The following is a 23,433-nucleotide window of genomic DNA, read 5'->3' as shown; positions in this document are numbered from 1 at the left end:
CCTTGCAGATACAAGGAATGTGAGCCACAGAGAGGTTGAGTAATTGGACCACAGTCACCCAGCAAGTAAATTCCAGAGGCAAGATCTAACTCAGGCAGTTAGATTACAGAACCCATAGGTGTAATCACACTGGACAATATATGGCCTTTCAGAGAAGCTCCATCCTTACCCAGTCTGGCTCAGACATAGACTCTAAACTAATTATAAAGCTTAGTGCAATAGCAGGGCTTTGAAACTAAGGAATGGAACCCTGATAACTGGGGCTAGCCAGCTCACCATTCCAGTTTCTCCTTCCAGGGATCCTTGGCCAAAGCCATCCCCCATGATCCCAGATGGAGAAGACTTACCATAGCAGGAAGTCTGTAACTAGGGTTCCATCAGTGGGTTCAAAGGGACCCAAGGATACTCTGATATTGTAAGTAACATCATGCATAAGTATGCAGCTGGGGGATGAGCATCCAGCAAGCGGCGTGTGACCCTAACAATGTTGTAAATCACCACTTCAGGGAGCAGGAAGGCAGCTATCTCAGAAGCAGAATTCCTGGCTGACAGAACCAACAGCAAGGTGGTGCCTGGGTCCCAGCAGAAACTGTTGGCCCATTTGAAGCCATGTCCAGGTCTGAAATCCTCTTGGTAAAGGGGGACAACCTCCTGCTGCTGTCCTACCACCCTGAGCCTACCCCCAGAACTCCACAGAGTCAAGGTCAGAAGGATGTGGCCGGTGGCTCACCTCTCCATGGCAGCCACATGCTGTGTTTCGATCTTGCCCTTGGTGTGGAGAGCAGAGGACTTCTGACCGCCAAACAGGAGGCCGGCCTTGGCCATCTTCAGCAGGATGAGCCTGACGAGCTCCCCCAGGTACAGGCCACTGATCATCTTTTCAAACCTGTAATTCAGCAGACAGCTCAGTGGGAGGAACACCCTTGGTGGTGCAGTATCACTGCCCAAAGAACAGGAGCCACAGGCACGGTCAGGAGCGCTGATGGGGAGGCCTGAGCCCAGTGCCAGCTTGCTGGAGCCCGCTGCCCTTGCAGGCCCACTCCTCTGTCTGAGCTGCACCCTCTCACTTAAAGGAGAGGTCTAAGCCAGAGAAGAGTTAAGGTTCCTTCCTGCTCCTGTTTTCCATGAATCTTGATCTCAAATCATCCCTGGCTATGGGGGTGCCGTCCTCACAGCACAAGTGACCTCAACATCACAGATTTCAAGAACTTTCCCCAGATCACCCAGGCCATGGCATGGCAGATCCAACTTCTGACTCAAATGCTTCCAATCCTACATCATGCTTCTGTCCAAGGGACAGACACACTGTATCTGTGAGATGAGCATGGACAGTATCGGAGAAATTCTGCAGAACACTCCTCAAGGGTGTCAACACCTTCACTCCAAGTCTATACACCAGCCCAGGCACATTGTCACTTACAATTTTCTTTCCTTTTAAAAGATTTATTTGTTTTTATTGGAAAAGCAGATTTACAGAGAGGAGACACAGAAAGATCTCCCATCCACTGGCCAATTCCCCAAATGACCACAATGGCAAGAACTGAGCTGATCTAAAACCAGGAACCAGGAGCTTCTTCCGGGTATCCCACGTGGGCGCAGGGTCCCAAGGCTTTTGGCCATCCTCTACTGTTTTCCTCGACCACAAACAGGGAGCTGGATGGGAAGTGGAGCAGCTGGGACATGAAACAATACCCATATGGGATCCCAGCATTTGCAAGGGAAAATTAGCCAATTGAGCTATTGTGCCCAGCCCTGCAATTTTTCTTTTGCTTACTTTTTCTTTATCTACTTGAAATGCAGAGTGACAGAGAAAGAGAGAGATCTAAATACTGGTTCATTCTCTAAATGCTGACAACAGCCAAGAAATGGGCCAGATGAAAGCCAGGAGCCAGAAACTCACTCCATCTAGGTCTCCCACATGGGTGACAGGGACTCACATACTTGAGCCATCACCTGCTGCCACCTAAGATACAGGAAACTGGATCAGAAGCAGAGTGGCCAGGACTCAAGCCAGCACTCTGACAGGGGACATGAACATCTCAAGTGGCGATTTAACCTGCTTTATCACACTGTCCACCCCTAAATATACTTCCTATTCACTAAATACAGTAAGACAGAAAATCAAGGAAAATCTATTTTACAATTAACCTAATATATTCCACCACAAACATTTTAAAACATTAAAAAAAAAAAACAGAAGTAATCAAATAAATTCAGATTGGATTTAGGGGAGTTGGACTTTTTTGAAGTGAAATGTTACAAGTGTAGGCACCATGTCCTTGGAATGTGACTGCTCAGATCACCAGGAAAATCAGCATGTGCTGGAAGCAGGTACAGCCAAAGCAGGAAGGTGCTGTTTGGCTGGGCAGTCCTGGCTTCTACATTGCTGCTATGAGGGACCTAAAACATTTATTTACCAGAGTGTCTCTGCGACATGCATGATTCCAGAGCTGGGACCAAGCAAGTATGAGATAAGGGTAACACATTTTACTGTGCCCCAAATTAAAAGGCAATGGGGACATGTCAAAAAGACACAGAAGCTGGTTGGAAGGGCTTCTTTTGACCTGAACTGAAATGGTTTGTTAATCAAAACAAGAAGAGGGGTTGGTGCCGTGGCTCAACAGGCCAATCCTTGCACCCTGTGGTGTCAGCACCCCATATGGGCACTGGTTCATGCTCCTGTTGCTCCACTTCTCAACCAGATCTCTGCGTTGTCCTGGGAAGGCAGCAGATGGCCTAAAGCCTTGAGACCCTGCACCCATACAGGAGACCCATACAGGCTTCCAGCTTTAGATCAGCTCCAATTTGGCCATTGTGGCCATTTGCGGAGTGAACCAGTGGATAGAAAATCTCTCTGTGTCTGCCCCTTCTACAACCCTGCCTTTCAAATAAAAGTAAATAAATCTTAAAAAAAAAAAAAAGAAGAAGAAATTAGAACTTACTTATAAAGAACCCACACCATAGGAGTGGTTTCTTGCATAGTAGAATAACAACCAAGAAATATGGAGGAGTGACAGGTTCAGAAACTCATCAATGGTGCTGAAAGGAGTGAGCAGAGGCTGCCCCAGGCACACAGTACCGACAAGGTCTCAACATCCCTGTAACGGGCGCCAGCTCAAGACCAGAGGAACAGGCAGGACCCAAGGTGGAAAGATCTGCTGAAGATGTCCTTGCCTGTGGGACGGGAGTCACCACTAGTAACACTGCAGCAGACACACACCACATGCACGACGCTGCTGCGCCAAAGTACAGAACCTGAATCTAATCACGAGGAAACTGGCGACTGATCCAAACTGAGAGGCATTCTGTAAACCCAGTGGCCTGCACACTTGGAGGTCATGGAAAACAAAGAGGTGCCAAGGAAATGCTCCAGACTGCAGGCGGCTGAAGAGGCGCAGTGGTGAAATGCAACGCGTGACCCTGGACCTGAGCCCAGAGCGGGACACTTGCTTTTGTTCTTGTTTCATAAAAGACGTTAGTGGGGCAGCTGGTGAATTATGGATGAGGTCTGTAACTCAGATCTTAGAATGCAGCATTGATTTCCTCCTGTTAATGACTGGTGTGGTTATATAAGAGCATGCTCTCATTTTCACATGATGTATTTAAGGGTGCAGAGATGTTATACCTGCCACTCTCGCATGGGTCAGAAAAGGTGATGCTTACATCCTTACCGACATCTAGCCCAACAGCAAGGGGAATCTGTCAAAGGATACAGGAATCAGTCAAGAGAAAGAATTGCCATTTGAGAAACTTGAGTGAAGAGTAAATGCGGGAGATTTTGTACTATTTTTATAAATTTTCTAGAAATCTGAGATTATTTTAAATTTTTCAAAAAACACCTTTTTCAGGATTAGCATAGTGGCATAGCATGCTCATTCTCTATCCTGTAGCACCAGCTTGTCATATGGGCACTGGTTCATGTCCCAGCTGCTGCACTTTCAATTCAGCTGTCCACCTGTGGCCTGGGAAGTCAGTGGAGGAAGGCTCAAGTCTTTGGGACCCTGCACCCAAGTGGGAGACCTGAAGAAGGGTCCTGGCTGTTAGCTTCAAATCAGCTCAGTTCTGGTTGTTGTGGTCATTTGGGGAATGAACCAGCAGGTAGAAAACTTTCTCTATATATTCTCTGTAAAATCTGACTTTCAATAAAAATAAATCTTTTTTTTTTTAAAGATTTATTTATTTTTATTACAAAGTCAGATATACTGAGAGGAGGAGAGACAGAGAGGAAGATCTTTCAAGTGAGCACAACGGCCAGTGCTGTGCTGATCTGAAGCCGGGAACCAGGAACCTCCTCCAGGTCTCTCATGCGGGTGCAGGGTCCCAATGCATTGGGCCGTCCTCGACTGCTTTTCCCAGGCCACAAGCAGGGAGCTGGATGGGAAGTGGAGCTGCCAGGATTAGAACCAGTGCCCATATGGGATCCCGTTGTGTTCAAGGCGAGGACCTTAGCCACTAGGCCACGCTGCCGGGCCCAATAAAAATAAATCTTTAAGAAAACATTTTTTCATTCAACAAATACTGATCCTGTAATAATGTGTTAGATACCGTGTGGAGAATGGAAAGGGAAAAAAACTGACCTCATGGCTTGCCTTTAGGAAGCTCAGCATGTAGGTAAAAGCTGGGTAGACAGGGGTCAGCACTGTGGGGTAGCCGGTAAAGCTGCCTTCCATACTGTTGGCATACCATAAGGGCATGGATTCAAGCCCCACGATGATCCACTTACAATCAAGTTCCCTGCTGATGTGCCAGGGAAAGCAGTGGCAGATGGTCCAAGTGCTTGGGTCCCTGCCCCTATATGAGAGATATGGAGGAAGCTCCTGGCTCCTAGTTTCAGATTGGCCCAATTCCAGTCACTGCAGTCATTTGGGGAGTGAACCAGCAGATAGACTATCTCTATTTCCCGTCTCTGCCTCTTTAGCTCTACCTTTTAAATATATAGATAAATCTTTAAAAAAAAAAAAAGGCTGGATAGATAGCACCTGGATAATTACAGTGCAGGTGAGGATGGGATGAGGGTAGAGCAGGGATTGGCAGCAAACAGGGTACTCACATCCTTGGATTCACACCCTTGCCTCTAGTACCTTACACCTACTCTGGACGTACTGAATGAAAAGGAACTAAGGTTCCAGGCCAATACAACCTCGTCAGTCCATTTCCTTGGCTTTGATTTCCTCGCCTGTTCTATGAAACTGGAATAAAGTTTTGCCTTATAAACACACAGTGATGGATGGTTCATCCATGGAGAGCCTCCCAGATACCAAGGGGATGGAGAGAGTGGGGACAGCCCAGTGCCATTCACAGAATCTAGCAAGATGACACTCACAGTTGCTTCCCTGGGTTCAGTGAGCCGAGGTCCAGCTCTCTATCAAACTCGGTGCGGATGTCCTCGAGCACCCCGTCGTCCCCAAAGGCCCCCCACTCCGTGTTAATGCACATCCTCCCCTCATCGCCCTCCACCAGGTCGATGTTGCTCATGTCCTCCATGTAGCAGGCGTTGGTGCCAGTGCCTAGACAAGGGATCAGACAGAACACATAGGAGAGAAAGGCTTCTGGCCAGGCAGGGACACAGTAAGACCTCAGCAGTCTGGCTTCCTCCTACGAGGGCCATAGGAGCTTCCACTCTACTCACAGGTCTAGTAGTCACCTCTGGGAGGCCTCTAGAATTTGGGTGGAGGGGAATATCTGGCTCATGAGCTGCACAAGGTGCATGAGACCACTTGGCGTGCCTCTGCCAAGGCAATGGCAGGCAGGACTTGACATTCAGCAAGTCTGTAGTAGGTTGAGTTTTAAGGTGATTATTGTTTGTGGCCTGCAAATTATGGTGCACACATCCAAATAACAAAATAACAGTTCTCAGATCTGGCCTGGCTGGAGAGGATGAGTGTATAAAGCATCCATCAGAGCACTGATGGTCAGCTGTTGTGAATGGAGTCAGTGGTGTAGGAGTCGCTGGTACACTGACAGGAGCAGGTGGGATGAACTGGCCTTGTAAACATAAAAATATTTTTTTCCTCCCATCCACAGTAACCACTTTAATACCTTCCTGAAGCTATTTAGAGTCTTCTGTATTGAAGACTAAAAATATCCTTCCCTCACAGCCTGCCACCAGTGTCACCAGCAAAAGTTCCCCCTTATCCTAGACAGTGATGAGCTGTCATCCATACAGCAACAAGCCAACGTTGCAACTCAAAAGCACTCCAAGGAAACGTCTCCCATGCCATGTACTGAGGCACAGCTGCAAATGGGCACAGGTTCTTTGGGACAGAAATGTTCTAAAATTGGATTGTGGTGATGGTAACAAGACTCTGACATGTGGAAAAGGCTTTTCTCAGAAAAGCATGGGCCTTGTTTATGTCTGGTGCCCAAACTGCAGTTGCTAGAGGCAAAGATGCATGCAGGGGGACAGCAGCAAGGAGCCTTGGGTGCCTGTCCCAACTCTGAGGAAGTGGCTCCTCCAGGGGACAAGATGGAACATCAGGGTCCCTTTGGAGAAGGCAGGCTCAGGAAGGTGCTGCTGATAAGGAAGAGTGTGCAACTCAGAAAACTACCCCCAACTATAGTAAACAAGGGGAGGAGAGGGGGTGGATGTTGAAGAACAGCCTACAGATCAGATCCATTTGGGTTTTTTGTGCCCCACCAATCCTCTCTAGGACCCTCCAGACTGTCCCATCCAGTCAGGCCTGAGACCACCCACAAGCCAACCCCTGCCTGCTCCAGGTCCCAAGCACACCCGCCCCCGCTCAGTGCCTAACCACTGATGACCACCATGTTTCCACTTATGTTCCCAATAACTGAGCCTCATACCACAGTCAAAATGAGCTTTCAAAAGATGCAGAGAAGCAGGCATTCAGCTTGGGGGCCACGACACTCATACCCCACACTGGAGTACTTGGGTTCAGTACCCAGTATTAGCTCCTGACTCTAGCTTCCTGCCAAGGCAGACCACAGGACACAGCAGTAATGTGGCTCAGGAAACTGGGTCCCTGCCCCCATGTAGGAGATCTGGATTGACTTCCCAGTTCCTGGCTTCAGCCCTAGTTTGGGCATCTGGAGAATGATCCCGTAGATGGGAGCTCCATCTCTATTTTAGTCTCTGTTGTGCTTTGTGTGCATGTGTGTGTGTGTGTGTGTGTGTGTGAATATGCATGCACATGGTTCAAAACAAAACAGAGCAAAAACAAACACTGTCACACACATCCGTGTGTCCATCCCTACCCCAGGTCCTCCAATGTCTTCCTGGCTCTTCTTGGGGTACCAGTCACTGGCCTCTCACTGACCATGTCCCAAGGCCCTGTGCAATCTTCCAATGGGCACCCAATCTCATCCCACCCCAGACACCACAGGTTTCTCCTTTCCCCTAGGAGGGACTCCTTTCCTCTGAGGCTCACACTGTTCCCTGGTTCATTATCACTGAAGTTCCTGCTTTGATGTCCCCAGGAGGGCACCACCACCTCATCTACTCACCTTGAGCCATACCCCCCATGTCCTGTGTTGTTCTTTTAAAAGGAATTTAATTTATTTATAAGTCAGAGTTACAGAGAAAGAGAGAGGAAGAGACAGAGGGAGAGATCTGTTACTTGCTAGTTCACTTCCCAAGTGGTCATAACAGCCATGGCTTAAGCCAGGAGCCAGAAACTTCTTCCTGTCTCCCACATGGATGGCAGAGTCCTAAGGCCTTGGGTCATCCTCTGCTGCTTTCCCGGGTCATTAGCAGGGAGCTGGATCAGACATGAAGCAGCTGGAATGTGAACTTGCCCCTATGTGGGATGTCAGCACTGTAGGATTCTGCAGGTATTCAAGGAACAAACTAGAAGATGAAAGATCTCTTTTTCTATCTTTGTCTCTCAAGGATGATGATGATAATGAAAAAAATAATAATTAAGTAAAAGTTTGGGAGTTTGGGCATTTTAAAGCTCAGAATTTCATGTGAGGGATGCCCAACCTATTTAACTGTCCATCTCCTTGTGCTGTTCCTCCCCAGTAGATGGGGCCTGTGTCCTCTCTACAGATTTGGCTGGAACAAAGCCTGAGATCAGCCCCTTCCTCCACCCCCAAAATCCCTGCTGACTCACCAATGATAACTCCAACCTCACAGTAGGGATCATCATAGGCACACGTCATCATGGTCCCCACAGTGTCATTGACCAAGGCCAGGATGTCTACGTCCACGTCCTGTCGGACACAAAGTCCCAGAGGGGTCAGCATGTGCCAGGGAGTAGGGAATCTCTCCCTACAGAGGCAGTGAGTGCCAGGAAGGTGGCTGGCAGGGACATTGCCTGCTGGGCCTCTCCAGGAGAAACAGGCAGGAGAGAGCCCTGGAGGCAGCTAAATAAGGTACCCTGTGCTCCTCTTGCTTTGTGTTGAGGGTCTCTGGGCAATGAAAATGTGATCAAGCATCCCAGGAGTTGTGCAGCCCTCAGGAGAGACGTTCGGAAATCACTGCAGTCACAGTTACCCTGGGAAGACCCACCCACCAGGACAGCGAGGCCGGCAGGTACAGCCTCAGCCATGACATGGCCATGCTTCCTGCCGCATCAACCTGGGTCACTGCAACAAGGTTCCCAAAGGTTCAGAGGAATACTTATGAGTAAAATGAAAACAGTAGGAGAAAAGCACAGGCTACAAAAGAACATGATCAGCTTTAAAGAGAAAAAAGCTAGAAAAAAACCCAAAAATGTTCTCTTGCTCTTAACATAACAAGCAATTTGGGCTTCTTTTTGTATTTTTTTTTTTTTTTTCAGCTCACCAAGGTCTTGCTTTTGTAGTTACTTGAATTATCATAAGATGCATTCCATAGAGATTTTGGGGGAGTAAAACAGAGTAGAATGGAGTCAGATTAGGAAACATGATCTCTGAAGCTTCAGGGAGGTGGGAAGGCTTACACATTCTCCAGAGATGGGGGAGGGTTAAGGCAGCCTCAGAGAAAGGAAGGGTGTGCAGCCACAACAGGCTCACCCATGGGCTTACACAAATGGTCACATCTGGACTCTGGCAGGAAGCTCCCTTCCATCCCCTCCACCAGGATTCTTCTTCCTGGCAGCCACAGCTAGAGCAAGAGTCTAGGACTGGGAGAGGGAACCTTCACCTTGTGCTTCTTCACAGCTTGGGCCAAGCGGCTCACTACATCCGTGTCCTGAACGCCACGTGCCTTGAACTTCTTGGTCCATGAAAGCAGCACGCCCTGTGGGAACACAGCAGGCCCAGGCCATGTGACCTTCCACTCTTGCGCACAGGTGTGGATGTCTTCTCTCACTGTGCATTCCCAACTCCATTCTCTACAGTGCATCCCAATTCTTTTGGGACTGCTTCAGAGACCTTTTCCAAACATGTACACACCTCTGTAACTCAACTCAGCAGTCTGAAACATTATGGTGGCACAAAGAGCAATTGCTGAAGTTAGACCATGGGACATGATGGCATGTTTACTCATTTGTGACATGAACAATTCCTTCCCAACCAGGAACAATCTTAAGAAAATACCAGAGCATGGTAACTGCATATTACATGTACAGAACAAGTGTCTTGCAGGTCCACAGAACAATGAACATGAGTTCCCTCCAGAACTTAATTTCAACTTGGAGAAATAGTTCTCAAGTTGTATTATCAGTCATTTGCTTAAAAAATCATGTTCACCCAGTTTTATGACTGAAATAGCAAATAATTATGGAATTTTCCAGACGGGAAGGGATCCAGGAGGTTAACAGGATTGCTCAAGTCTGTTCAGTGAAGAGCAGCTGAGCTCAAGTACACAAACTGCTCAAGTACCCCTCATGCACTCCCCTATGATGGGTGAGGAGGGACCCCGCTCGAGTTTCAGGAAGTGAAGGACACTGCTTGGTGACAATGCATGCTCTCTGATGCCATCAGGCATTCTCCTTGTGCAATGTCACTGCAATGTGGCAGCCCACTGTCACCTTCCTAGGCTATGGTGACACAGACCAGAAACAGCTGTAACACAGTGGCTTCACTCAGAAACAATGCTGGGACTTGGGGTGAGAAAATGGGAAAGGAAAGCACTAACACTTGTCATATGATGTCAAGTTGAGGGAAACCAGTTGTAAATAGAGGGCACAACACCAGCATTTGTTGCAGAAATGGCTGGAAGGAAAATCCCACAATAGCAGTAGTATCCTTCCATGTTGTGGGCAGAGGTGGTTTCCATTTTCTTCTCTGAAATTTTCTATTTCTGTACTCTTATTTTTTTTTGCCTTAAAAAACATCATGCTTTATCCCTTAGAAAACACACACACAAAGACTTTTCTGTCCCTCTACTTCAAAAATGTAAAAGTAGGAGCAGGTGTTTGGACTAGCAGTTAAGACACCTGTTAAGTTACTCACGTCCCATATCAGAGTGCCTGGATTTATACTCAGCTCCACTCCTGACTGTAGCTAGATTATTATCCCAGCCTTGGACCTGTACATCTTCCCTAACGTATCTTCCACACTGCCCCATGTCTTTCTCCCTGTGAACAGGGTGTTTTAGACTCAACCGTGGAGCCCTCCTTTCAGTTTCCCAGTGTGTATGATTGCTGTGCCTCTCTCCTGCTGATCTACAACCATCAGTTTGTTTCAGCAGACTCCATTACTGAACAAGGAGAGTGAACTGTCACATTCAGTTGCAGCCAGAAAGGAGTTTTCCCCTAGTTGTAGCTTTTCCACTTAGCAAGAAATTTTAGGAAGTACAAATATTTCAACAAGAGTTTGATGAGAGGAAGCATTTCTCTCTTCAGTATAATCTAGTTCCTTTCCTTAGATTAGAGGTTATGAAAAATCCTTATCACAATAGAACACAAAATGGGTCAAGGGCTTTCAGGAACCTGCTGATATTAAAAAACCAATTTAAAAATTTTTTTGAAAGAGACAGGTAGAAAGATCTCCCAAGTGCCTCAAACAATGGGGTTGGGTCAGATCCAAGGTGAGAGCCCAGAATTCGATCCAGTCTCCCACGTAGGAGTCAGGGATGAAGCACTTGAGCCATCACCTGCTGTTTCCCACGGTATGCATTAGCACGAAACTGAAATTGGAAACAACGCCAAGAATCACACCCAGGCACTCCAATATGAGTGCAGGTATCCCAAGCAGTATCTTAATCACCTGTTCACATTTTAAGCCAAGTGCAGTTAAAGAATTTTTGAGTCTGGGTCAAGGCACCCTTGACTGTGGCCTTGGGAAGTCTCCTACCCCCTGAGCTACAATTTTTCTCAAATATAAAATAGAGACAAGGACAGGCACTGAGCAATGATTACAATGCTGGTTAAAATATCTACAGCTCATATCAGAGTGCCTGGAATTGATATCTGGCTACAGCTCCTGACTCAGCTTCCTGCTAATGCAGACCTTAAGAGCAACAGTCACAGCTCAGGTAACTGGGTCCCTGTCACCCCTATGCAAAACCTAGATTGAGTTCTGGGCTCCTGACTTCCGTCAGGCCTGGCCCTAACACTTGGAAACAGTGAAGTGAGGCAGTGGATGAGAACTGTCTGTCTCTGTCCTTGTGTTTCTCAAATAAGTGAGCTAAATTAACATTTTTCTAACATTAATAAAAATTAATGTTAGAAAAATGAGATATTCCCATCTATCTCCTCCAGCTGGTTGAAGACTTTAATGAGATAATGCACAGAAAAAGAGTACAGCTGCGAGGCACACTGGCAACATCCAAGGCACGGTGTTGCCACTATTACAACTGAAAGATGCTGGTGGGCAGTTGGCAAGGATAAATGCCAAAATCCTGATAAACATACCAGATACTTTCCTTGATACACACTCCTAAAATATTTAAACCTGACTCAACATCAAATTAACTCCCATAGGGCTTGAGTGTTTTTTTTCTGCTGGGGTCTCTGTTCCAGAGCTGAGATGAGAGGTATACAGCTGCCGCCTGTACCAGAGACTACAGTTTCAAGACCTGCTCCTTGGTTCCCCTGCTCACTCTCCTGCCCACAGTAAAGCTGCCTTCAGTCTCACCAAAACATTCCAAACCCACTGGGTTCCCAATCTGGTCCTTATAAAAAAACACAAAAGTAAACCTCAGCCTGTCCTCTACACTGCTGATGGCAAACCTTCACTCAGGGAACCAAATAAATGATCGATTAAACCTTTCAATCATGAGACTGAAGAACCTAGATGTTTTCTGCCTTTTGTAATTCTGCCTTAATGGCTTGGCTGGGGGCTGTGTGAACTCCAGGCCTGACAGTCTACGTGACACCCTGGCAGGTCACCTAGGCAGACCACTCCTCAGGAAGGAGGTACCTGGTGTTTGATAAGATCCACCACCCTATAACCCATCTAGCTCCCTTGTACCTTTTGAAAGTTGCTTGCCTCAAACCCACCAATAGAAGCCTGCTAAATTATGACTGTATAATTAATACCTAAAATGTATAAGACACTGGGCTGTTCAACCGGGGGCTCGCTCGCGCTCTCTCTTCTCTTTTGCCCTCCCTGCGGATCCTGCAGCAGTCTCGGCTGCGGTTGCCCCTCCCCCCCCCAGCCATGCTGGGCTGGGGGAGGTGGCTGGGAGACCTAGGTTAACCTGAATAAACCACCTTTATGCCTTAGCACCGACTTCAGACGTGATTTTTCTGGGGATTTCAAAATCCGGCACAATACAACCATGGATCCTCTATAAGTGTTACACACTATGCTAGTGGCAACTCTAAATGCGGGACAGGGTGAGAGAATTACAACCCAGCACCTGCTCTCCAAAGCTACCTGTGTAATTGGGGACAAGGGTACAAAACCACAGAGGACATCTGGCACCAGGGTTAAGTCACTTCTGAGGATGTCCACCAAGGTTTGAGAAAAACCATGCCACTTCCCCATGCTGTGCTCATGCTGAGTGCAAAATCAAAGTCACTGTGTTAACCAAGCTGTTATGCACTGCCACGTGACGTTAACAAAAGACAATCAAACAGAAACTCCTGCAGTTACCCTGTGCCCAGCCTGACTCCTGGCAAGCCCATTTCCTCCTACTTCACACCTCCAATCCTGCCCATTTTTGCTCTCCCTGTCTGGGGCTTACCTCTTCCAGCTTAGTCTGCCTGCAGGGAAAAGAAAAGGTGAGACCAAGGGGCAACTTCTTATGCATCAAGTCTTTGGTCTTCATGAAATCTGCCAGACAATCAGCTACGTACTCAAACAGCTGCAGACAAAAGGAGGCACAGGACACAGGGCTCAGGTAGGGTCAACTCAGAGTGTCCAGGGCTTGCCCTGCCGCCCATAGTGTACCTCTGAGCCATTCCCACGGGTGATCTCATTGGGCGTGGGGTAGAATTGACTCTCCATTTGGACATTTCGCTTCCCCTCTGCAGACACTTGCACCTTCAAGACACGAAACTTGGAGCCGCCAAGATCCAGAGCGAGGAATTCCCCATTTTCTATTAAAAAGTGTAAAAGTTACCAATCATTGTGAGTCTACTCAATGGCAAGCTCTGCGTGAGCATTAGGGCACACAGTAATCCCAGACCCCCACATGCATTACAGAAACTCAGTCACTTGAGCGGTCAGCACTATATCCCAGGTCCTGCAACAGCAGGAAGCTGGAGTCGGGAACCAAACGCAGGCGCTCTGACTTGGAATGCAGGTATTTTATTTATTTATTAAGATTTATTTTATTGGGCCCAGCATGGTGGCCTTGCGGCTGGGGTCCTTGAATGCACCAGGATCCCATGTGGTCGCCGGTTCTAGTCCCAGTGGTCCCATTTCCCATCCAGCTCCCTGCTTGGGGCCTGGGAAAGCTGTCCAAGACGGCCCAAAGCCTTGGGGCCCTGCACCCGCGTGGGAGACCTGGAAGAGGTTCCTGGCTCCTGGCTTCGGATCGGCTCAGCTCCAGCCATTGTGGTCACTTGGGAAGTGAATCATTGGATAGAAGATCTTCCTGTCTCTCCTCCTCTCTGTATATCTGACTTTGCAATAAAAATAAATAAATCTTCAAAAATAAATAAATCTTTTTTTTTTTTTAATAAAGCAATGGTCTGTGCTGCACCGATCCAAAAACAGGAGCCAGGAGCTCTTCCAGGTCTCCCATGAGGGTGCAGGATCCCAAGCCTTTGGGCCGTCTTCGACTGCCTTCCCAGGCCACAAGCAGGGAGCTGGATGGGAAGTGGAGCTGCCAGAATTAGAACCGGCGACCATATGGGATCCCGGTACGTTCAAGGCAAAGACTCTAGCTGCTAGGCAACCGCACTGGGCCCAAGATTTATTTTATTTTTTATCGCAAAGTCAGACATTCAGAAAGGAGGAGAGAGAGAGAGAGAGGAAGATCTCCCATCCGATGATTCACTCCCCCAGTGACCATAACGGCCAGAGCTGAGCCAATCCGAAGCCAGAAGCCAGGAGCTCCTTCTGGGTCTCCCATGTGGGTGCAGGGCCCCAAGACTTTGGTCTGTCCTGGACTGCTTTCCCAGACCACAAGCAGGGAGCTGGATGGGAAGTAGAGCTGCCGCGATTAGGACCAATGCCCACATGCGATCCCGGCACATTCAAGGAGAGGACTTCAGCTGCTAGGCCACCACACCGGGACCCGGAATGCAGGTATTTTAGCCAGCATCCTAGTCAACAGATAAGTGCTTGCCCCAAGTTCCATCTGTTACATGATTCACACACATGTGTGCATGTTACTAAATGTGCAGGCCCGTTCTCCTATGATTCTGTCCCTGGCCAATTCATTTCAATAGATTTAAAGTCTCTAATTTCAGGGGAGAAATTTTCTGTCCCTTTTACCACAGCCTACAAATTGGTGGAGCATGCTGGTCAGCTCCTCTCACTGATGAGCACAGGAGCACAGTGGTCCTGGAGGTCACCAAGGGAACCTGGCTCAGGGACTCCAGGCCAAGAGATCTCACTGCCATAGAATCACAGCTGAGACTCGGCTGATGACAGTGGAGGAAGGAGGAATCTCCAGTGCTGAACAGGGTTTCCAAAACCTGAGTAGCTGGGAGCCGGTGTTCTGCCCAGCAGTGAAGTCATCTATGTCCCACATCCAAGTACCTGGCTACAAGTGCCAGCCAGTGCTCCTGATTCCAGCTTCCTGCCAATGCACACCCTGGGAGGGAATGTCACAGTCACTGGAGTCCTTCTCCCCATCGGTGAGATCTGCTTTGAATACCTACCTCCTGGCATCAGCCTTAGCATTGCAGATCTCTGGGGAACTCCCCCAGCAAATGCAGGAGTCTCTTAGCAGATAGATGATTGATAATTGATAGACTCTCAAGTATGTTAATTAAAAAAAAATACCTTGGCCAGTTTCATTTCTAAACCTACCTGGCTGTAGGGCCAGAAATGTACCTCCTCCAAACAGCTTTCCAGATTATCCAAGGCCACTTCCCCTGGCTCTAGAACACATTTGTCTGTATCCAGAGGAGCGGCCTTGGCTCCGGAAGCCAGGAGGACTTAGTCCTGGTGTTCCCCACCCACCCTACACACCCCATGACTCACATGTTTCCTCGAAATGGCCCTAGATGCCCTATAAAGACCAGTGTATCCTGGACACTGTTGTCAAGCAGTATGACAGGGCTATGACTTCAAAGCAGAGTTGCTTCTGTTCCTTCACGCTGGGGATTGTGGCCCACCCAAAGCATCCACCTACCCACAAGGGAGCAAGGCTTCTCCTATCAGACATCCCAGGTACCTTCGGACTAGCAAGGCCAAGTTCCCCTGACCACTGCATTGCCCCAGGCCATCTAATCGAAGGTCCCCTGAGAGCTCCGCAAACTTCAGTCCTTGATTTGAGCACTGGGACCCTGATATTGAGGGAGGCTCTTTCTGTCACCTGTCCTGGTGCCAGCTTCCCCCAGGGACTCCAGAGACCAGGAGACACAGTAAGTCTCCAACAACAAGGGACAACAGTAGCTTTCAGTAAATATCAGTTCTTCTCCTTCTCAGGGCTTTGTCCAGAGGCTAAGGATGGAAGAGTGGGATGGGACCTCATAAATTCCATCTACAGAGCTCTAAGCTGTGGAAGGCAGAGTTAATGTCCTCAGTCGAAGATATCCAAGTGCTAATCCCCAGATATTGTGAATACATTAGGGCCTGTCAATGGGTGAGTATGGCTGCAGCTGGAATAAAATACTGCTTATCAGCCGGCCTCAATGTTGGAAGAGCTTATCCAAGAGGTCCTACTGTAATTACAGGGTCTTCAGGTATGAAGAAAGAGGTGGAGCATCAGGGTCAGAGAGATTTGAAGACAGTAAGACGCATGGACTGAGGAAGCAAGGTAGCCCCTTGAAGCGGAAAAGTAAACAGAATCTCCTCTGGAGCTTCAAGAAAGTAAGCAGCTCTGCCCACATCTTGACTGCAGCCCAGATACCTGTTTCAGACTTGTACCTTCCAGAACTGTCAGAGAATAAATCAGTGTGGCTTCCCATCACTACCATTGTGGTGACATGCTATAGTTGCCCTAGGAAATGAATATGCAGTCCAATTCTCCCAACTTACAGAAATTGAGGTTAAACACATACCTAAAGTAACTGAGGAGTGATGGCACTGGGCTATAAGCCAGGCATCTGGAGTTATACTTTAATGCTGTTTCAATGGCCTCAGTTTGTCCTCCATTACTTACTATGGATGCTCTAGGATCTAGATACCAGGGAGTGGACACCACTTATGGCTCCTTAAACAAACATGTCAGGGCCTCACATGCATTAGGCACCATGCCAGGTGCTGGAAACACCGCAAGGAATAAGACCTGGCCTCATGGGACCACTGGTCCAGGAGGAGACTACATCCACAGCAGGATGACATGGACCCTGACAGAGCTTCTGGCCTGGGATAGGGACTATCTCTGAGCTGGGTTTGAGATTTCAAGCTAGTGCTTACTGAGGGAAGGTGAGAGAGACCACGATGAACAGGGAGAGAGTAAGGTGCCTTGGGCTTTGGAACACAAAGTATTCTGGAGGACTGACAAAGTGGCCTGGATAAGCCAGAGCGTGGAACACATCAGCCAAGAGAAGCTGGGATTAGGTTCCCTGCCAGTCACCAGCCCCACTCACCTGAGCCATCCGGAATGGCCCTGACAAAGGTGGGAAGCATCTTCACTGAGGCAGTGGGGTTGGTGTCCTTTGCCAGGCCCTTCTCCATCTCAACCCGGAAGCGCGCCATAATGTCCAACAGGGTCTCATCAGAAAGCCGCATGTGATACAGGAATCTGTCCACCTGAAACAGACACCCAGGTGGCCAGGGTCAGTTGATGGGGAACTTGCCCTCCAGTTGAGGCTGTAGGCTCCCACATCCACCACAAAGCAGTATTCCTGCCTCTGAGGCAGGATTACAACACCCACTCCCAAAGGTTCCTTAGCTGACGCCATCAGGCTGGGGACAAAGTGTGGAGCTGAGAGATCAAAATGGAATGGTGATCTGTGAAGGTGTGGACTTCTTCCTCAAAGGGCAAGCTCCAAGGAACAAGTGGTTCCCCCATTTTTCTGATGGGGCAATGGAGTGGCCCAAACAAAGAAGGATATAGGTTTTGGGACTTGCAGTTCCAGGCCCTAAACATCTCCTCACTTCTCTGCCATAGTAGACTGGCTACAGCTTGAATCCTTGGTTCCTAAACATGGAAGCATTTTTTTCTCCAATGATGAGAATAGGTAAATCCAAACCATTTCCTTTTGTTTACTGGCTGCTGAGAAGCTCAAAGCTAAATTCCATTTCCAACTATAATGTCTATGAGCCAGTGCTTTAAATTTCCATTTTGGTTAAACTGAGGTTATTTTAATTGTAGTTTTTATCTTTTTTTTTAAAGAGTCACTTATTTTTATTGTGAAGTGAGATATACAGAGAGGAGGAAAGACAGAAAGGAAGATCTTCCATCTGACGATTCACTCCCCAAGTGGCCGCAATGGCCAGAGCTGAGCTGATCCGAAGCCAGGAGCCCGGAGCATCTTCTGGGTCTCCCATATGGATACAGGGTTCCTAGGCTTTGGGCCATCCTCTTCTGCTTTCCCAGGCCACAAGCAGGGAGCTGAATGGAAGCAGGGCTGCTGGGGTACGAACCAGCACCCATATAGGATCCCAGCATGCATGAGGTGAGGATTTTAGCCACCAGGCTACCATGCTGGGCTCTGCAGTTTATACCTTAAAGGAGGAAATGAGTGGATGTGATTCAAGTCATCAGAAAGTGGGACAAAGGACCACTGTTCCATGGGAGAGAAGTTATAAAATCATTACATCCTGCTTGGACCACTTGAAGGTGACATGTAGGAAAGCACTCCCCCCCCAAGTCCACGCTAACCGATCAGTAATAGTCATCTGTCTCCCCATTGTGATGGACAGTGCGTGGGGGCAGCAGAGGCAGGATGGCCATGCCCTGAATCGTCAGCCCTGTCTTGTATATTGAGCATCCACATCACTCACTCAGGTTGCAGGAAGCTGACCCTAGGCATACTCCTGGATGAAGTGTGCTTTTTCCCTAAGGCTAAGATCTTACAATTACGTGTGTCAACTCATCTAAGCTCCAGCTATGTAAGGCCAAAGTCACTGTCCCTATCTGAGAGATGACAAACACAGGGTTTAGCGTTAACACAGCCAAACTGGGACTATGGTGCTGGCCCCAGACTCCACACTTCCACAGCCTAGTTTCAGTTCACTGTTCCATGTAGGGTCCACAACCCCCAACGGCTGATGACATGAAAACCACAGGGCTTACTTTACCTCTGAGATTGGGTGCCCAGCCATTAGGCATGACTCACAGGCCAGGAAGAGCCAGCTCAGTCCAGGGCCAATAATGAGAAGCCTCATGGCCAGAATGCCACCAGAGAGCCACTAACAACAAAAGATAATTGCGCTTTAGGCTGTGTGGGGAAGACAGGATGTAACCAGGTCAGGCTTCATTAGGGGGTTCCTGCTCAGCCTGTCTCATCATGACTAATTGTTGGCACACCACACACAATGGTGAGAACTGGATGGGACGTGACCTCCAAGATTGGGGTTGGGGAAGACAGGAATGCCCTACATGGGAACTGCCCTTCATCCTTCATCTACCCAAAGTTCCTAACACAGTGACCCTGAGCTACTGCTCAGTCCCCAGCCATATACCTTATGCCTGCCTGTCTTTGCCAGTGATGGCTAAGGACCTGCTAGGATGGTCTGCAGCCGCAGCTGAATGCAGTAAGGTCTTTGGTGTTACATTCAGGGCAGATAGTAAGACAACTTCAGCAGTTTTTGGTTTATTCTTTGTATCTCCCACATACCGTGTAAGGTAGCTAAAAGGAAAGACTGACTGAAAGGTATGTTGAGATTAAACAAGGGGCTCCTGTCACAGAAGACCCAGTCTCTATTTGAAGAGACTCATGTACCACAGCAGCCGACAGCATTCAGAGCACCAACACATGGCTTACTTGACTCAGAGGAGTAAAGTCAAAAATGTCAAGCTCTGCCTGCTCAATTACAGATGCAGGAGCTGGAAGGGGACTTACAGCTATGGAGTTCAAAGGTCTCAGACCATGATTCAACAGTCATAAGAAGTTTACACTTCTTGACCCGGTGATTTCATTTCTGCAAACCTGCTCTCAGGAAATAACCCCAAATATGGAGAACAACAAATACACTGCAAAGTCTACCATTGCAATATTCAAATTGTTGACTGTTTTAAAAGTATCCCAAGGTCAGGTAAGAAGGAAAAGGTTGAATAAATGACAGCACATTCATTTGATGAACTATTAGGTAGACATTACAATGAAAATAATGAAAACAAAGGAGAAAAAAAATCTGTAACATAGCAGTAACAGGCAAGCAAGACTTGGTGCTGTGTGTCTAGCACACATCAAGGTAACTGCAAGAAAGTACAGAGGGTACGGGTACTGATGTGGTTAGGCTGCTGGGAGAAGCCCCCTCTCCTTCTCTGCCTTATTCCCCCAGGTACAGAAAGAAAAAAAAAAGTTTAGCAATTGTCTCATCTACTTACCCCATACCTTGACCCTCCTAATCAGTGGTCTACAAGAGTATGCATCCTTCTCAACTATATAAACATCATCAAAAATAAAATAAATTTGTATTTTAAAAATTACATGGGGTGGAAGATGTTGTGGTACATCAGGGTAAGTCTCCACCTGCAGCACCAGCATCCCATATGGGCACTGGTTCGAGTCCCAGAAGCTCCATTTCTGATTCAGCTCTCTGATAATGGCTCAGGAAAGCAATGGAAGAAGTTCCAAGTGTTTGGGCTCCTGCACCCAATGGGAGGTTCATAGAGGTTCCCAGCTTTGGAGCTCCAGTCATTGTGGCCATTTGGGGAGCGAACCAGCAGATAGAAAACCTTTCATTCTCTTTGTCTGTGACTCTACCTTCCAAATGAATAAAATAGATGTATTTTTTAAAAAGACATAGAGATAAGATACTAGATGCTTTTGCACAGCAAATGTGACAGCGTATGTGATGAAAGGAAACATTTCCACTTTTTCGTAATGTTGACTTGTTAGATTGTAAAAAATATACTTTGGAAGCCTGCCTCTCCATCCTGCTCTTACAGATGAACAATCTCAGGTCAATGACCAGACCCTGCCAAGGTCTTCAACAGGGCAAACAGTGTCAATATCTAGAATTGGAAAAGAAGCTGCCAGAATGATTTCTGTTTTCTCATTTTGTTTTCCTTGTTTAATATGGGTATGAGGAGATTAAAAAAACAAAACAAAACAAAAACTTATGTTACAGTCAGACCAGGAGTCCTCCCAGGCAAGTATGGCACAGAACCTTGACACAATTCAGAGGCAGGAAATACAGAAACAGAGATGGTATACGGCTAGCTGAGGACAGAGCAGAACACGCAATACCTTCTGACCAGGTATGTCAGCACCACGGGGAGCTGTGTCCTGTGCAACCATGACTCAGCCCAGCCACCACTACCCCACATTAGCAGGTCACCAGCTTAGGGCAGCCAACGGGGGAAGGAAGGTCAGGTTCAGGCATAGACAAAGGCTGCTTCACATTAGTGGAGGGGCCCCGAGCCCAGCCTGCACCTGTGTTGGTGAGCAAACAAATCTTGCCTCACCTCAGGTAGAACAAAAGGTTAACCACCACAGCTTGGGGAAGCAAAGGTCTCAGGGCTCCAGAGACTCCTCCCTGGGGGCGGTAGAGATGCCCTGCAGGTTGCTTCTCTCCTAAGCAGGAAGCAACAGCACAGTGAGGCTTAGAGCCTCAGAGAATTCCTTTAACTTCCTATATGGATTTAACTGTAAGTGAAAAATCAGACAAGTTAAATCTGGCTCATAGTGGTATCTATTTGAAAAGGAGAAGGGGGAAAGAGAGATCCAGAGATTGATCTTCTGCCAGCAGGTTCATTCCAAAATGGCCTCAACAGCCAGAGTGGGGCTATGCCAAAGCCAGGAACTCGACATGGATCTAACACATGGGTGGCAAGAACTCAAATTCTTGGGTCTTCATCTTTTGTCTTTCAAGGTACCTTAGCAGGAAGCTGATAGAAGCATTATAGCCTGGACTTGAACCAGCACACTGATACAGGATGTGTCTCAATCTGCTGCTTAACCCACTATACCACAGTGCCCATCCTGGTTTATAATAGTTTTAGATTTGCTGTAATCCTTAGCCTCAGCTCTAATGAATGGAATTTACTGAAAGCTTATCCTACCAAGCACAGGAGGGTTGTGAGGTGCCATGTTTTCCTCCTTCTCATGGAAGAAAGTAGGAAGCATTGCGGCACAATGGGAAGAACATGGGAAGGGGAGGCATCCAATCCAGATTTAAACTTCGTCCCACCTTAAGTACCTGGGGAACCCCAGCTCAGTCTATCCCTAAGGAGGACTTTAGTGATCTGTAAACTGGGAGATGTCAAACATGGCCAGACAAGTTGGGCTTACTCACACTGTCTAGAGAATCCAGATGACCTTTCATCCTTCCAAGCTGGCTCACACCATTAATAGCATTCCCTTGGCAAACAGCATGGGTAATATAGAGTTCAACCTCTATACATTAAAACTCACACCTCTCTTGGTGTCCCATATGTATATACTTCCAAACAATAATCCTATCTTCTTCAAAAGTTCTTAAAAATTTCTTTAAAAATGACTCTCTGGAGGCAGGTGTTTGGCAAGCAGTTAAGACGTCCTTTGGGATGCTCACATCCCGAATCAGTGTCTGGGTTCCAGTCTTGGCTCCCTCTGATGCCATTCCCCTACTAATGTGTACCCTGAGAGGCAGCAGGTGATAGCTCCAGTACGTTGCATGACCTGGACAGTGCTTCTGGTCCTGACTTCAGCCTGGCCCAGCCTTGGCTGTTGTGAGCTTTTGTGGAGTGAACCAGCAGATGAGAGATCTCTGTCTATTTCTCTCTGTATGTCTCTCTCTCTTCCAAATAAAATATATAATAATTTATTATAAATAAATAAAAAGGAATCGCCTCTCCTTTATGGCTACCTCCCTAGACAACCCTTACGTCAAATACAATCCTCTTCAAGGTCTTTAGATACTTTCTCTGCATTGCCTTTTGCATCTGATTCTCACCAGGAAGCTCCCAGCTAAATTCAGGGATCTGGACAGCCATCCAAGGCTCAGGGATGTGCGTGCTTTACCTCCCATTCCCCTTCTGCAGGTCTGTGTTTTGTTTTAACCCAAGGCTTTCAGTATCTTTCCAAGTAAGCTCTCTGAAATCCTTCTTGCGACAGGCAGGGGGTCAGTCTGTCAGTGAGGAATGACCTGTGCACCTCTCAGGTCCAAGTCCTTACCTTCTTGATCTGATCCTCCTTCAGCTTGGTGAAGTAAAACGCCATCAAATGTACCGCAAACATCTTCCCCAACACTGGCTCCGGCCGAGATAGGCAGAGGTTTCCGTGTAGAGTGTGCTCCCGGGTCGCTGTGAACTGCACACTTGCAGGCCAGCCTGGCAGACTTCCTGGGGAGCTGCATGCTGCAGACTAAATAGTTGTAGCCTGCTTGGTTCAATGATTAAACCTCGCCCCTCTCTGGTCCCTCCCTCCCACACACACTTGATTGCTAATAGAGGCTCTGGTAGTAGCTGAGTGCTGGAGGAGGGGGAGGCATGGGGCTGATGGATTATTTGCCTGTTAAAGAGAAGTGGGTGCCGCAAAATCTTGTTGCCAAGCAGTTCTCAAGCTGGTGCTCCACCAGGCCCACTCGGCCGAGGAACATCCAAGAAGTTGGGCACTGAACAAAGTTGACTTTCTACCGCTGAGCTGCTCTGTGTATTTTCAGACACAGGCTTTGCTCATGGATCCTTTCCTCCTCCAGCCAGGGACGACTCCACGAATCTCTGCCCTCTGAGGATCTGTCTTCATCTCGGAGTCCACACTGCTCTATCAGTGGCAGATCAGATCTCCCAAGCAGAAACAGATATTCCAAGGAGAAATAATCGGTGAAGGATTACCTTCTCATAATGTACAACCTTTCCTTCACAGGAAATGATCCAAAGGAAGAAAAATATGTATGAGAAAGAAGGAAGTGAGGTCACCAGGGTTCAATGGCAAGCTGCTG

At 47.7% G+C, this 23,433-nt stretch overlaps 1 protein-coding gene across 2 annotated transcripts in view; it reads right to left on the bottom strand.

Annotated features, from left to right (window-relative positions):
* The window catches only part of HKDC1 (hexokinase domain containing 1), a 42,496-nt gene extending 19,514 nt beyond the window's left edge, over positions 1–22,982 (bottom strand). The window contains exons 1-8 of one of the 2 annotated variants that reach the window (XM_004583440.3): positions 22,668–22,982; positions 16,986–17,148; positions 13,225–13,373; positions 13,019–13,138; positions 9,086–9,181; positions 8,073–8,172; positions 5,324–5,507; positions 731–886 (exon numbers count right to left, since the gene is read on the bottom strand). In XM_004583440.3, the coding sequence (XP_004583497.2) occupies positions 731–886; positions 5,324–5,507; positions 8,073–8,172; positions 9,086–9,181; positions 13,019–13,138; positions 13,225–13,373; positions 16,986–17,148; positions 22,668–22,730 (1,031 nt within the window). In that variant the 5' untranslated portion in view covers positions 22,731–22,982. Of the gene's footprint in view, positions 1–730; positions 887–5,323; positions 5,508–8,072; positions 8,173–9,085; positions 9,182–13,018; positions 13,139–13,224; positions 13,374–15,258; positions 15,344–16,985; positions 17,149–22,667 lie in introns of those variants that run through there. The other variant, XM_058671173.1, reaches the window with a different exon arrangement.
* Between the last annotated feature and the right edge of the window lie 451 nt (positions 22,983–23,433).

Source organism: Ochotona princeps, chromosome 13 (genome assembly GCF_030435755.1).
Source record: "Ochotona princeps isolate mOchPri1 chromosome 13, mOchPri1.hap1, whole genome shotgun sequence".
NCBI classification, from domain to species: domain Eukaryota; kingdom Metazoa; phylum Chordata; class Mammalia; order Lagomorpha; family Ochotonidae; genus Ochotona; species Ochotona princeps.
This window is presented reverse-complemented; position numbering and strand designations above follow the sequence as displayed.